The sequence below is a fragment of the Lontra canadensis genome, unplaced genomic scaffold, assembly GCF_010015895.1.
Source record: "Lontra canadensis isolate GAN:19392208 unplaced genomic scaffold, GSC_riverotter_1.0 scaffold161, whole genome shotgun sequence".
NCBI lineage: Eukaryota > Metazoa > Chordata > Mammalia > Carnivora > Mustelidae > Lontra > Lontra canadensis.
In genome coordinates, this window is record NW_022631155.1 from 1,887,267 (window position 1) to 1,901,968 (window position 14,702).

A 14,702-nucleotide genomic window follows, 5' to 3' on the forward strand; every position below is an offset into this window, starting at 1 on the left:
CAAGACTTGCTTCAGATATCACCTGCTCTCCAAAGCATGCTATGGCTCATCACTCGGTGAGTCACGGTCTCCCTCACAGCCTCACAGTGTTATGCAACCACTAAAGGCTTTGTCATATCATACCCCAATTACTCGCCTCTGTGTCGTTCGTTCACCGAGCTCGGCATTAGTTCACCGCGCTGAGTGCTGAAGGCTCCTGAATAAAGTTATAAGCATCTGAATGCACAAAGGGTTACTTTGCCTTTCTCACCCACTATAGCAACTGAGCCCAAGGTGTTTCCTAGAAAGGAAGCTGAAGCCGTCTTCCCCCTGGTAGTCTACAGATTACAGAGTATTACATGCCTCAAGTGCCCCCACTGTGGTCAGGAGATCGACCCCAAGCCAAATTCCTGAGCCCCCTCAAGGTCAAAGGGAGGCGATGAGACTTCCAAACTCCAGAAGCAATGGTGGTTATCTGAGATGCCACAATTTAGTGAGGTCCGCACGGCAATCGAGCCGCAGCAATGAAGCCTGTTCCCTCCTGAGTTCACTCAAAGAATATGTTTTTACTGAGAGCCTACTCTCTGCTGGGCTCTGTGCTAGCCGGGCACAGAGGACCAAAAGGACTCAGCATTAGTAAAGGCCAAACACAGACAGACAAGCATTCCTGGCCTCAGACAGCCATGGAACAAGAGGAAGCAGTGCAAGATGTCAAATTGGAGGTGGAGACAAGTGCTCAGGAGACACAAACGAACATGGAAAGGAAAGCGGGGCAGGGGGGCAGCTCTCGGGCACTGAGCACTACCAGAGGTGTGTGGGGAGAGGCTCTGCGGACCCGGAGAGAGAAGGGCTCCTTCCCGGGAAGCTGGAGGAGGCTCTGAAGAGGGTGTGGCCATTCAGGTGGGTTCTGAAGGACAAACAGCGGCTTCCAGGTACGGTGAGCACAGCACGGGCGATGCACCAATACAGAGGCAAGGAGAGGCCTCGCGTGTTGGGAGAAGGGAAGGTCGTGGTCTTACAACAGCACCGGCAGCAGCGGGAATCAAAGCAAGAGAAATCACGAGGCTTTTTACGCCACGTGAGGGACAATGAATTTCATTCTCTGGGCCATGGGGAGCCAACGGAGTTTTAGACTGGAGAAGTTGAAGGCAGCATGCAGGGCAGAGTGGAGGGGGAGATGGCCATGAAGGAGGGCCACACTGACAATCCCAGGAAACAACCACTGTGCTTCTACTGTCCCGGGGAACGGGACAGGCAGGAAACCTTGCCCTTGACACCCCGACAAATGGGACAGCAGACTCCCCAGTCAGACCGCGCTCCCACTGCAGTGTTTACCTACCTGAAATGAACAGGTGTCTGCTTCAAAATGCCAGTAAGAGGACAGCTCTTTGTCAAACACACAGTTTGCAGCAGATTCCACAACTGATGTTCTTATTTAGGACTTTAACAAACACTATGTTGACTATGTTTTAAGGTTTTTGCATGACCACTTACATGGCTTTCTTTATAGGATGTTTTCTGCCATTAGCTTCTTGCTCTTGGACTTATACTTGGACTAAATGTCATAGCCAATTGGTCAAAATGCTTATGTGAAACAGTAGAAGAAACAAATTAGTAGTCGGTGTCTAATGGGCCTTTTATGCACCCATTCGGTGCTAATCCCCACCTTCTACAGGGCCATATGAAAACCAGCTAAAGCTTGCTATGTGCTTCCCCAATTAATTACCAACGTCCCAGGTGCTCATTCCAAGTGGAGGGGAGAAAACAGAGCATGCCTGAGTCCACTCTCTAGATGTCCCAAGTACTGACACACGTGCTGCTATTTCCTTCCGGCCTCTTTTCTACAGACCGGTTTTGCCTGGGTTACATAGTTGAGATCGTACAATCTTGTCATGGCACCATGGTTTTAAAAATTTCCCCAGCTCATCATCAGTGACAGCATCAAATGGTACTGGGCACGCGTGGCCGGCCAACAAAACAAGAGTCTCAGAGGGGAAAGGCACTGTAACACTTGCTTTAATTCTCATTTTGGATGACTCTTGCATATATTAGCATAAAATCTCTCAATGTGTCCCAATTTGACTCTTGGGAGCCATACATTCCAAGGCAGCTCTGTCGTGCCTCCCTTCCGTCTTCTTTTCTTCAGATGAAACTTATTTTGATCAGTGCTCATACTGCAGCCCCTTCACAAGCCTGGTTCCCTCTGTCTGAACCCTCACTGGTTTGCCAATGTCCCTCTTAAAACATGGCACCTGGATTTGCACACAACACTTGAGACGGGACTACAGTCTCCTTCTGCTGGCTATTACATTACACTTTCGTTAGCTGAGTCTATAGGGATATTAGCTTTGTCATCGAACATGCCCAATTCCTGGATCGAATAGGGCTCAGGTCTGTATAAAGTAAATGTTAGCTACACAAGATGTTATATACATTAGGTTCACTCCGATAACCTAGTCCATTAAGACAGTTTCAAATCCCAACCCTGCAGTCTAGCACAGTCTGTAACTCCATCTAGAGGTACCACCACCGTTTGGCCCATGTTTCTTAGTCATATGCCTCAATTTAATCAAGACAAGGTGTTAGTAACATAGTCATGAAGAAATTATGGGGTAAAAGCAAAGACACACACGCTGGAGTCCCCCAACAGTGTCTATATCGCCTGTGTATGAACTGCTGTTGGGCTACTCTCCCACAGACCCTAGACCTATCCATGCCTCCTCGGCCCATCCCCCAAGTACAGGCACTGCTTCAGGCCGGCCCGGGCAACAGCAACCCCCTCTATCCACCGCGGGTCCTTCGGCAATGGCCTCGGAAGCTCTTCACTTGCCTCTTTCCCTCTGGAGCACCTCGTCTCCGTCTCTCACTGTTCCACCAGTGGCACGCTCCTTGAAATGCTAAGGTACAGATTTCATGGCCATCGAATGAAGAGGTAGAAACGGCACTAAGTCATCCCATAGGCATTCGAGTGCTAACCCTCTATCTAGTACTATGTGACCACTTGGAAAGTTCTGGAGCAATGGGCCTTAACAAGGGATTGGCATCAGCATCCTCCTCTGTGAAGTCTTAAAACTTTCAACTGTACCTGGACTACAGGCCTGGACGCTGGGACACGGAACACCTAGGGGAGCTGTAGTGTCTGTTAAGCTTCGGATAAAGAACCACTATTCTCTACTAACTCCTCCCAACTAGTGAACAGGTCCAGTTACCAACCCCTCCCCAGTGTTCTGAGGATGAAAACTTCTTACTTTTTAAATCCACACTATTCCTATGTATGCAGGTGTTAGTGATGAATGAGCTCTGCATAAGCCAAAAATTAAGAGCCAAGAAGCAAATATATCCCCCATGTTAATCTGATCCACAGGCAATGCTGCCAGGGAGAAGAGACACAGTTTAGCATTATCTTTAACAGTTAGGGTCATCTTTATGGTCTTAGATTCTACTTACCGTTTCCAAACTTCTTAAATAAAGACGATAATTTGTGATGTAAACTCTTCCCTTAATGGGGCCATTGAAAGGACATATGTAAATAACTTCTTTGTCTATTAAGATAAAAAAAGTACCCTAAAATAATGGAAATATATACCAAGATACACAACAAATGGCACTCATTTAATATCAACTATGTGGCTAAGAATAACTACAGTAAAAAAAGATCCCTGGAAAGGTCGAAAAGCGGGCACTGGCCATGTTTCTATGTTACTGTGCCAGGTCAGGTGGGCCCACAGGCACTGCTTCCCTGAGCTTGACCAAAATGCTGGCACCACTGGGGGCAAGATAGTTGCAGCTGGAGACCAGAACTGAAGGCGGGGCTGCTGCCGCGACCCCCAGCGGTTGCACAGGTAACTAAGGAGCTATTCAACTAGAGGACGGCCTTTCAGGCAGGACAGTCTCAGGGACTAACCACCAGATTGGGTTTGAGGATGGCCAACCTCTAATCGCGCAAACATCACGATGTTTTAAATAAATGAATGTCAGTGGTAGAAATATTCCTACACTCTATTCTTTCTAATAGTCCAGAGAAGAGTTTTTAGCTGGATTCATTTCGATCATTTAAGGGATAGAAAACAGATGGCCAAGAGCATAGTACATCTTTAGTAGACTCAAACATAAGGAGAGACTAAATCAGGAGACTTAATTTATTATCATAAAAAAGATCTTTCTGTTATCTTTCAAGGATGTCCTTGAATGTGTTAACAGCTTTTAATTCTTCTTAACAATTTTGAAATCCCATTCTCCTCGGGTGTGAAATGAAAAATACCCAGTAAGGCGACTTCATGCAAATTCAATACAGGACTACCTCAGTTAAGCTTTTGAACTGAGGCAGAGCACCAAAATGTCCTATATGAAGGCCACCCAAAGTAAGCCATCCACTTTGCTCTTATCCAGAAATCGGGATGGATGCATGCCACTGGTTTTCAAGAATAGCATCGTGTGCAAGTCTGTGGACATGGAAGAGTGTCTCATGGTGCATGGCTAACTAACTCAAAAAGGCACCATGTCTTACACCATGTTTTAGCCACTGAAGCTAAACGATCCAAACTTCAGTGAACACACCAAAAGGCTCCCTGAAACGATGGCAACTGTATCACCACCCAATACGTGCTAATCTGAGGCAAGGGTGTTGACCCTAATATAAAATGTGAATGCCCACAACGTCAGCATTTGGCTTAGAAGCTGCCAGATCCTTCAGTATCCTTAAGTCAGAATGATCTGGTCCTTCCAAAGTAGATCCCTTCCTCTTAGGGTAAATTTATCATGAAAAAATAAGCCAACAATTGAAATACTGCCTCAATATTACTAACTCCAGTTATCAGACAAATGAAAGCTACTTAAGCCAATGTGGTCTCCTACATTACAAAGAAAAGACTACTTAGACGTTAAGTCTTTCTTCATGTTGATCATTTTAAGGCACACATCCTAGGTTGGAAAACCTTAATGTTATTTTGTTCTTATAACCTCAAACCATGAGAGCTTAGACCTCCAATGATGGACATTTGAGACAGAATCCACTCCCCCCCGCAAGTAATTCTCAGTCTTGGGCACAGAGGGAAAAGTATCAGTACCCTGGACAGCGTAAAACTCTTCAAAGAACTCTGCTCAAGAAACTAATGCAGAGAGTTCTCCTTATGTTACCACTTTCAAACAAAGCTCGCCTGTGCGCCTAAATTTGAGTTCTAAAGAAAAAGAGGGGTTGAAGCCACCTGTTCCTGCTGGGACTCTCATCGAGTTACGCAAATCCTAACTTCACAGGACCCTTACCAGTGATGCGAGTTTCTCCTGGAAGTCGAGGAACAGTCTCACTGAGGTCCCGATTAACTCCATCCCTAGAAGTCTGGAAATGAAACAGGGACATCAGAAAGAATGACATTACATTTGCCCAGATTTTTAAGCAATGTGGAACACAAGCAATCAGAAATATCCTTTGTAAAGAAAAAAATTAGAGTGATATTTACCATTACAGAAAAGTGGCACAGAAAAAAACAAACCACCCAAAAGTACAACTTAGCATCAATATTCATTAGCTGTGTTACATTTTAGTCTGTAAATAACATTAGCACACTTTTCAGTATTAATTTTTAAATACCCCTTCTAGGCGCTTTACAATGAACAGTGTTCAGGAAAGTGATAAAAAGTCAATATTAAGCATATTCTATAGAAACACGCATACTTCAGCAGCTTTTTTTCATATTAAATATTTAGTCATCTTATGTTAAGAGCAGAAATGAAAACTTCATTTCAAGGGGGCCTTAACTGAATAACAGTAATTACAGAGTCTTCCTATAATGTCAGAAAATTATTTCTTACACATCAGGTTTCTTATTTTACCGAGCTTCTTCCTCACATAGGTCACTATATAAGAGGAAAGGACGGCCGAGCATTTTTACTAGGAGGGCAATCACTTCATGTGCAAAGTTAGTAGATACTTCCCTCTGAGGGTTTTTGGGAATATTAAGTGAAACAAAATGCACAATTACACTTTTGGGAATTATCACGGGCTATGCAAACATAAAGTATTATGCAATTAGAGAACTGTGACTATGTATTTAACTAAGATATAAGCTGTCAAAGTTGGGTGCTCTGCTGGACTTTTAATTGTTTTATCATGTTTATTCAGGCGCAAAATCAAAATTCCTAGCCAATTTTCAATGTTTTGGTGCTTGCAAGCTAAGCATTTTAACTAGGAGGGCAAGACCGATTGTTGCCAAACAGGAATGCCTTCCCTGATGGGCAGCGAAACCACACAACTTACATGCATGAGAAGACTGGACAGAAATCATCAGCATCCTTTAACCCTGCCTCTCACTAACTAAAAACAAGTATAACGAGCAAATGTAATACTCACTGTACCTTTTAAGGACCACAGTTCAGGGTCCGGAGAATTAGGTATAATTCAACCACAAAATTGGGGAAACAGGTGTTTGATTAACACAGGAGAACATGGGATTAACACAGGATATATTTTATATTAGAGTCACATTCCACAAGGACTTACAATTACCTTCACGAAGTAACTCTTGTGTTTAGAACTGATCCTTGAGCATAACAATACTATTACAATAAAAACTTAGAAAATCTTGGGGGTGAAAAAGGTTGTAAATATGACACCCAAAGCCAAAAACATGAAATATGAAACACTGATAGATGTGATCACATAAAAAAGTTAAACCTCTGTGTTTCAAAATCAAAATGCCACAAATATAATTAAAAGGCCAATGATAAGCTAGGAAAAAGACCTGTAATGCCTACTATAAAGAGTTGATTATCATAATATGTAAAAAACACTTAGGAATCAATAGAAAAGCATCCTCTCAAACACCCCAAAAAGCAAACAGGCAAAGGACATGAACAGCCACTTCAAAAAAGAAATACAAAAGGACAATAAACACTATTTTTTTTAAAAAAAGGCCACCCTCATTAGTACTCAGGGAGCTACAAATTAAAAGACACTAGCTGGCTCCCTTCTGATTGTTTAGGCATCCCTGTGCACTGCTGGTGGGAGTGTAAATGAACCTTCCTGGTAGATAATTGGTAAATGTATCCAAGGCTTCAAAGGGCCATGAATAAAGCTTATTTTAAATTCACCCCTTCCTTTCAATATATGTTTCAAAATCGCTCTCTAATTACACAATTTTCTCCTCCATACCTTGAACAATTTTTTCTTAACGCTGTACTCATTTCGCTCACACAACTATTTTATCACCGTAAGTGGAACATAAGGCCAATATTTGGGAAGGTATGAGAAACTGCTCAGTGGGCCTTGGCCTTCCAGTATCTCCTTCAGAAAGCTTTCAAGGCCCAGAGATCACCTAGTATCTTAAATATAATGTCGGGCAGCAGTCCACAAAACAGAGGTTCTCAAAAATGAAGTTACACGAAAGGATTTACAAATGCAAAACTTACATAACACATACATGGCAGTTTGTCTTTTCTGGAACAAGGTAGGATAATAAAGAAAACCACATATACTGAAGAATGTACATTATGTAAATAATGAAATTAATAATTCAATAAGACCGAAACGACCACCTAACAGGCAACTATAAGAGAAATGCAGAGAAAGGGGTACAAATTAAATCCGAAAACTTACCCTCTTAATAGACTCATTCTCCAAGGAGTGTGAATTATATTTAGAAGTTGGTGCAGAAGCCATATTGGAAACTCTATCAAAAAAAAAAAAAGACAACATTCAGTATCAGTGGAATTTGTGTGCAATTTCCAACAAAGCGGCATCTGAGATTTAAATATTGCAAGTGAGAACAAACAGTACTCCGCTCGACAGCCCCCATTTCCATAGTAGTCTCCAGTGGGAACAAGACACACAAGGGACTAACCACAGCACACAGCACAGGTCACATGAAAGAGTTCCAGCAAAGGTGCTGGGAACCGGGAGAGAACAGGAAATGGCAGCTAAGTGTACTTGGGGGAGCTCAGTGGGAGACACTATGCACACTCCCAGAATGGTTATCTGTAGAGGTCAAACTGTCACCTCCAAAAATGTACTGCTTAGTAATTGTGCACCAGGCTTCAAATTTCCCCACTTCTTAATTTTTTTAAAGATAATTTAGAAGCAGCCAAGCAGATTAGTAAAAAGGGTAGACAATTGAACTCACACTCTTTTCGCCTCTAAGAATTCAGTCTTCTCCAAACTGAGGCAATTTAAAGTGGCATGGACTTGATGGAAATCAAATTAGCAAGATTTTATTTGATCAGTATTTTCCAGGGAAAGTTTATCCTTCATTTAAATAATGCATATTCATCACAATGCAGGCATAAATGAAAGCATCGTATTCAGAACATACACGATATTTTAATACAGGGATTTAGACGTGTGAAGACTATTGCAACAACAGAAAACTAACTGATGCTTTAGTTATTTTATTTTTCAAAGTTAATGACACAAAGAGACCTACATGAAGTCACTGGGAGGTGAACCGCAGCAACTAGGTGACTATGGACATTTATTGATCTTTTCGCCAGGCTCATTAGAAAAGCAACCACGCAAAATCTGGCATGATGAATATTAACACATGTTTGCACAAAACCTAGTGATCTGAAAGCTGCACAGTGCCGGTCACTGTCCAGAAGTAAGCCCCAAGAGAGGTGACAAAGATGCAGGTAAGGGTGACCAGCAGGATAACGAGGCAAGAGTGGCAATGTAAGGACAATCTTACAAGATTAGGACTGCCAGGCATCCCCCAGCAGAGTTCAGCTCACCAAGGACAAGCTTGGGCATCCATCTGGGTCATGGCTGCATCCTGGCACACAGCTGGCACTCGTAACTATTTGGTCAACGAATGATTATACACAAGACACACGATATTGTGAAACATCATAATGGGGTAACCTTGTACACTGGTTCACCAAATCCTAAAACAATGGACCTAGGGCACTACCCTGAGGCTTAAAATTTTAAATTATGGCAAAATAAAATGTTTCTTTATAAACTCAAACCTGCAACTATTAAGAGAGCACAACCTAAAATTAAAAATAACTTCTTAGAAAGATTAATGAATAATTTGAGAATTAGTGAAATTCAGATCAAAGCTCAGGAAAAAAATACCTTTGAAAGACCTTCAAGTTCACATCCAAGCGAAATAACTCATTATTCTCAGAGACAGCAGAATGGATGAGACAGACTAGTGAGAGCAAATCAGATGTTTCTGCCCTGAAATTAGTCTATGCACTAAACAAGATTATACACTTGGGGGATTTTCTTCAGTAACAGATATGAAATTACTTTTTAATAATCAGACACCATAGTATTTAAAACGTTTTAATAATAATAAGTCAATGTCTTCAAATAACATTAAATTACCACTGTCGAGTCAATATAAGAAATTTAAAATGCTGGGTTATACAGTCAATCCAGTCTTCACTTTCCTGTTCGTGTTTAGAAGTCTCTCATTCTCACATAAATAAATATAACCTTTAAAAGAAAATAAAGACTTCAATTTAAAATGAACTAAATACAACAGAGGAAAGTCCTCACATCCCCCTTATTTCTAACTACTGAACAAGATACAACAACTAGCTACACAAGTCACCCTTTCCAAGGGACAATTTAATGGTGTTCAGTATACCCAGCGTTGTGTGGCCATCACCACTCTCAGCTGTAGAAAGTTCTCAGCACCCCAGAGACAAACTCCGTACCCATTAGTCACGGAGCCCTCCCTGTTCTCCCTGCCCCTAAGTGACCACAAATTGGCCTTCTATCTCTACAGATTTGCCCATTCTGGACATTTATATAAGGAATCATATATAGTTCACCCTTAAACAACACTGGCTTGAACTGTGTGGGCCCACTTACAAATAGATTTTTTTTATAGTAGAGTACTGCAAGTGTATTTTCTCTTATGACCCCCCTTAGTAGCGTTTTCTCTAGCTCACTTTTATTGTAAGAGTACGGAACATAGACAACAGACAAGATATGTGCTAGTCAAATGTTAACATGCTTACATGTGCATTTTCAACTGCATGGGGGCTGATGCCCCAACCCTCGTGTTGTTCAAGGCTCAAGTGTAATAGGTGTAAAGTCCTGATTTTTTAGAGTTACACTAGACACTGCTACTATTAAAAGTTGAATCAACACAAATCTGAGAAATCCAAGGGTCCAAGTAACATGGGTCGGTTCCATGAGGCTCCCTTTAAAATGTTATAGGTGAACCTCTCTGTCAAACCGTTCCAAATGATCCCTGAGAGGCACAGAAGCTGGGAGGGCATAATGATGGAGAGCGTGGATGTCAGGGTCAACTCCGTTCAAATCCTCGCTCTGTGCCTCACTATGTGGCCTTAGGTGGGTGACCCACCCTCCTGCTGTTCAGGCCTTTGGCTGCTACTGTCTCCGTGTTTTTGCAGCACAGATGGGCAAATGTATAAACTAATACATAGGATGGGCTCACAACAGGGTTGCTATGGTACATCTATTAAAAAACAATTTGCATTTTTCTCAATTATGGAAGGATATTTATTGAATGCTGGCATCGTAACAAATTATTCTACAAATTAGTCCTGACCCTATAAATACTAGGTAGAAAGTTAACTAGCACAGGGATAGTGCATGGCCGGTGGTGACCTAGTTATAAAGCTTCTCTTTAAAAAGTACATGAAAATACCTTTTTTGATTATATTTTGCTCAGGATCCCTAAAGATCGAGTTTTCATCCTTCTTATTTAAAAAACATTGAATTGAAGCTACCCTGGCTTTAAAATGAAATTGAAACTTAATTCCTGTATCTCTATCTACACACACACACACACGTTGCAGGAATCTAACCGAAGGTAGACATCTCTCATTTTTGATCCTGAATAAAACTTCTGTCATGCTTACAGCCCAATCCTCCCTCTGTGACAGCGAAGATGACCAGATGAGCCAGAGGATGTGTGAAAAGGCCCGGTGCCAGTCAACGGCAGGGGCAGCTCTAGCCTGGGCCTCTGTACTAACAGTGGAGTGTCCTTTCCACCTAGGGAAAAGTGCTTCCAAGTGTCTCTATTTTGAAGAAAGCATGCTGGATGTGACTGGTGCCAATCCCAGCAGAAAAGGAGTTTTAGACTAAGGAGTAGTTAAGAAAACTCAACCCATCTAGGCAAACAATCATTGGGGGCCCCGAACTCCTTCAAAGAAAGCTACAAAAAGGTGGCATGATTGAATAAATCAAATGTGAAAGTCACCACAGAGCCTTAATTGGATCTCTCTTCACATTGGAGACAGCTGAACTCAAACGTCTCCTGGTGTCACTCTCTTTGCCCCTCCTATGCTGTCCTCAGCTCTCTTCCCCCCTCCGTCTGTCTCCCACCCCCCACCCTTCTTTCTCTGCTTCTCTCTGTCCGTCTCTTCTCCCTAGCGCTTACCACCTTGCAGATAATGCGCTCGTACTGCCTGCCTGCCCCCAGCAGGTGGGGATTCCGGTTGGTTGTCCGCGCCGCTGCAGTTACAGCGCCCGTGGTGGAGCCTGGCACCCAGCAGGTACTTTAAGGAGGGGCTCAATGAATAAATGGACTGGGCAATAAAGAGTTGGCCAAAGAACCAAACCACTGTTCACCCAATATTTCACGTGAGCCGGAAATTCATGCAAGCCTAAGAAAATGGTAGAACAAATCCTTAGCTAATCAAGACGCTTGGGGCAGGGTGGCTCTGGGCAGCAGGGCGGCCCCATTAACTGAGTTGCTTTGCAGCAATTTGCACCACAAACTACTGGAGTGCTACTGGTCCCCATTACAGACTTTTCCCAGGAAACAGACCTTACAAACTCAAGTACAGAAACCTCTTCCACCACACCCGGCTTCCAGACTAAGAACCTAGTCCCCAATCTGTTGCATATGAGAAACGGAATTCTAGAAAACACCTGCAGCAAACATAACTACAGACACTTTCAAACAAACATGGGCCATATTTACTCTTATTACAGAAATCCAGAAAGGGTAGAATCAGAAAACAGTTTTCTAAAAACAAACAGAGTTTTGACGTCCACCTCACAGGGCCTTTGTAAACAAAATCTAAACTCCAGGCGAAGTTCAAGTTTGTATGGTCACCTCATTGGAGACCACGGGCCCTCAATTAGTGGTCTTTGCCAACTTTCCAGGTATAAACAGTGACAAAAGCAGCTCTTCTGTTTGGATTTGACTCAGTGTGCTTTCGTACCCTGCGTTGACATGCAAATGAAGTGTTTTTTTAAAGATTTTTTTTTAATTTATTTGACAGATAAAGATCACAAACAGGCAGAGAGGCAGGCAGAGAGAGAGGGAAGCAGGCTTCCCGCCAAGCAGAGAGCCCGATGCGGGACTTGATCCCAGGACCCTGGGATCATGAACCCAAGCCGAAGGCAGAGGCTTTAACCCACTGAGCCACCCAGGCGCCCCTGACATGTAAATGAAGTTTAAAGATAGTCTTTATCTAGAGGCTCCCTTGAAAGCTGTGGAAAGCTACCCAGTCTGAAAACCCACTTCTAAAACCTGCCAGTGAGCAAAGGCGGTGCTTAGCAGCCTCTGGGTCCAGAGTTACAAATGTTTCTGAAGGCACCCTCTTTACTTGGAAGTCTGCTTTTGAAAAAAAAAAAAAAAGCCACAAACTTAGCACAGTGCCGCTCAATACCATGAGACCCAATGCCCCCTTGGTTATTAAAGCAAAGTCCCGTAAACCCCCTTTGCTAGCCTGAAACAAAAGTCATAGATATTATCAACCTAAACACAATTTCAAAAAATCATCAATATAGCGCCTAAATTCCAGTATAATGGAGAAACAAAAAGACAGTGATTTATAATAAAATAATGCATTTTTCTTTTCAAAAATTTATTTATTTTTTAAAGATTGATTTATCTGTTTGAGAGGGAAAGAGAGAGTGGGTGTGCGTGTGAGCAGGGGGAAGGGCAGAGAGAGGGAGACAAGCAGACTCGGGGCTCAATCCCAAGACCCTGAGATCATGACCTGAGCTAAAACCACCCCTAAAATTTTTTTTAAATAATGTGTTTTTTCAATACATTACACTAAAAATAAAAGCACCCCCATTTCCAATTTGGCCTCTAGGGGGAGTGTCACCCCCAATGAGAAGTACTCGAGAGTTCCCTTAGGTACTTCGAATGCCCATACACACAGAATTTACTAAATTAACTTATTCTGATTTTTGCATTACAGTCGCTTTGACTACAGACCACGTAGGAGGCAAGAAAATGAAAAGGATGCCTTGAGAAACCACTCTGGACGGAAGAGGAATGTTCATATATCAGCAATTTTGAGACCGGGTACATGATCAATTCAAGTTCCGTATGTGCTCAACCCACATGAAAACAAACGACGCTCTGTAAAACGAGGAGCTTACTTCACTTTTATACATCCTCCTTTGCACAGAGGTTGGCAAACTTTTTCTGTGAAGGGACAGATAGTAACAATTTTAGGCTTTGTGGGCCATATGGACTCTGTTACGGCTCCTGAACTCTGTGTCATAGCATTAAAAGAGCAAACGGCAGGGTCGCCGCACTGGCTCAGTCAGTAGCGCATGCGGCTCTTGATCTCGGGGGCATGAATTCAAGCCCCATGTGGGGCGTTGAGCTTACTAAGAAAATAAATAAGTCAAACAGTAAAAGGCAATACGGAAATGAAGGGGTGTGCCTGTATTCCAGTAAGATTTTATTTACAAACACAGGCTGTCACCCTCTGCCTTAAACTATTAAAATACATGATTTCCAAATGAGCTTTCTCTGCCCAAACTAAGTAACAATTGTGTCTTTTTAAACTAAAATATAAGCTGTTAGCCACCCCCCCATCCGTAGCTTATACCTTATAAAAGTGCACTATGACCAGCTGCCAAACTGGGTAATATGGTAGAAAAAAGAAAAGGATTCTGTATTCAGACCAGTGTGTGTTTCAAACCCCAACACTGTCCCTTGATCAATAACAGTTATGCACCGTTGGACAAACGACAGTTCCTGGTCTGTGAAATGGGCATGATACCACCACAGCAGACAGCGACATGGAGGCACTCAAATACCAAGCGTCCTCGTCCTCCAAGAGATGTCTGATGAACTCGAAGTGATTCCTCAAACTGGTGCTAATATACTCGGCGGCATTTTCCATAAAATATATGATGTCTGACACTGCCTAACCATTCTGCATACAGCTTCCTAAAATGATCCACCTGATCTTGGCAAGGCTCTGAATAGCCTTAAATTAGTTCATCTTCCAAAAATGCCGATTTCCATTCAAAATATAGAAAAGCAGAACACTTGACTCCTAGCCCCGGGAAACTTTCCACAGGATCCCTAACACGAGGACCTCCCCTCATTACATTCTATTTTGGCTCAAGGATCTAGAAACATGCTAGAGTAAATCTCTGTTTATCCCAGAACAGTACCCGCCCGCCAAGCCATGTGGCTTATTGTTCAAACAGACACAAGCTACCCGCTTGCCTCACAGCTCCTCAGTCTCAGCCACAGCAAATCTCAGGGCTAAAGGGCTTTCATTTCGAGGATTCTTCTTTGGAAATTATAAAATGTTAAATAGTATTTCATTTAGAAACTCACCCTTTGTACCAGTTTGATATTTACTCTTCATTTTATTTAAAAAAATTTATTTGAGAGACAGAGCAATAGAGCGTGAGCAGGGAGAGGGGAGGAGGGGCAGGAAGAAGGACAAGCGGACTCCGCACTGAGCCCGAAAGGGGGCTCACCTCGGGGCTCGATCTCACCACCCTGAGATCACGACCTGAGCCGCAATCTAGAGTCAGACAC

General features: G+C 42.7%; 1 protein-coding gene across 5 annotated transcripts in view; it reads right to left on the reverse strand.

Moving 5' to 3' along the window:
• MTM1 (myotubularin 1) overlaps positions 1-14,702 on the reverse strand; it is a 90,183-nt gene that overhangs the window by 59,696 nt on the left and 15,785 nt on the right. For 2 of the 5 annotated variants that reach the window (XM_032845290.1, XM_032845289.1), the window contains exons 2-4: positions 7,571-7,643; positions 5,242-5,314; positions 3,427-3,521 (exon numbers count right to left, since the gene is read on the reverse strand). In XM_032845290.1, the coding sequence (XP_032701181.1) occupies positions 3,427-3,521; positions 5,242-5,314; positions 7,571-7,633 (231 nt within the window). In that variant the 5' untranslated portion in view covers positions 7,634-7,643. Of the gene's footprint in view, positions 1-3,426; positions 3,522-5,241; positions 5,315-7,570; positions 7,644-14,702 lie in introns of those variants that run through there. The other 3 variants (XM_032845292.1, XM_032845291.1, XM_032845293.1) reach the window with 2 other exon arrangements.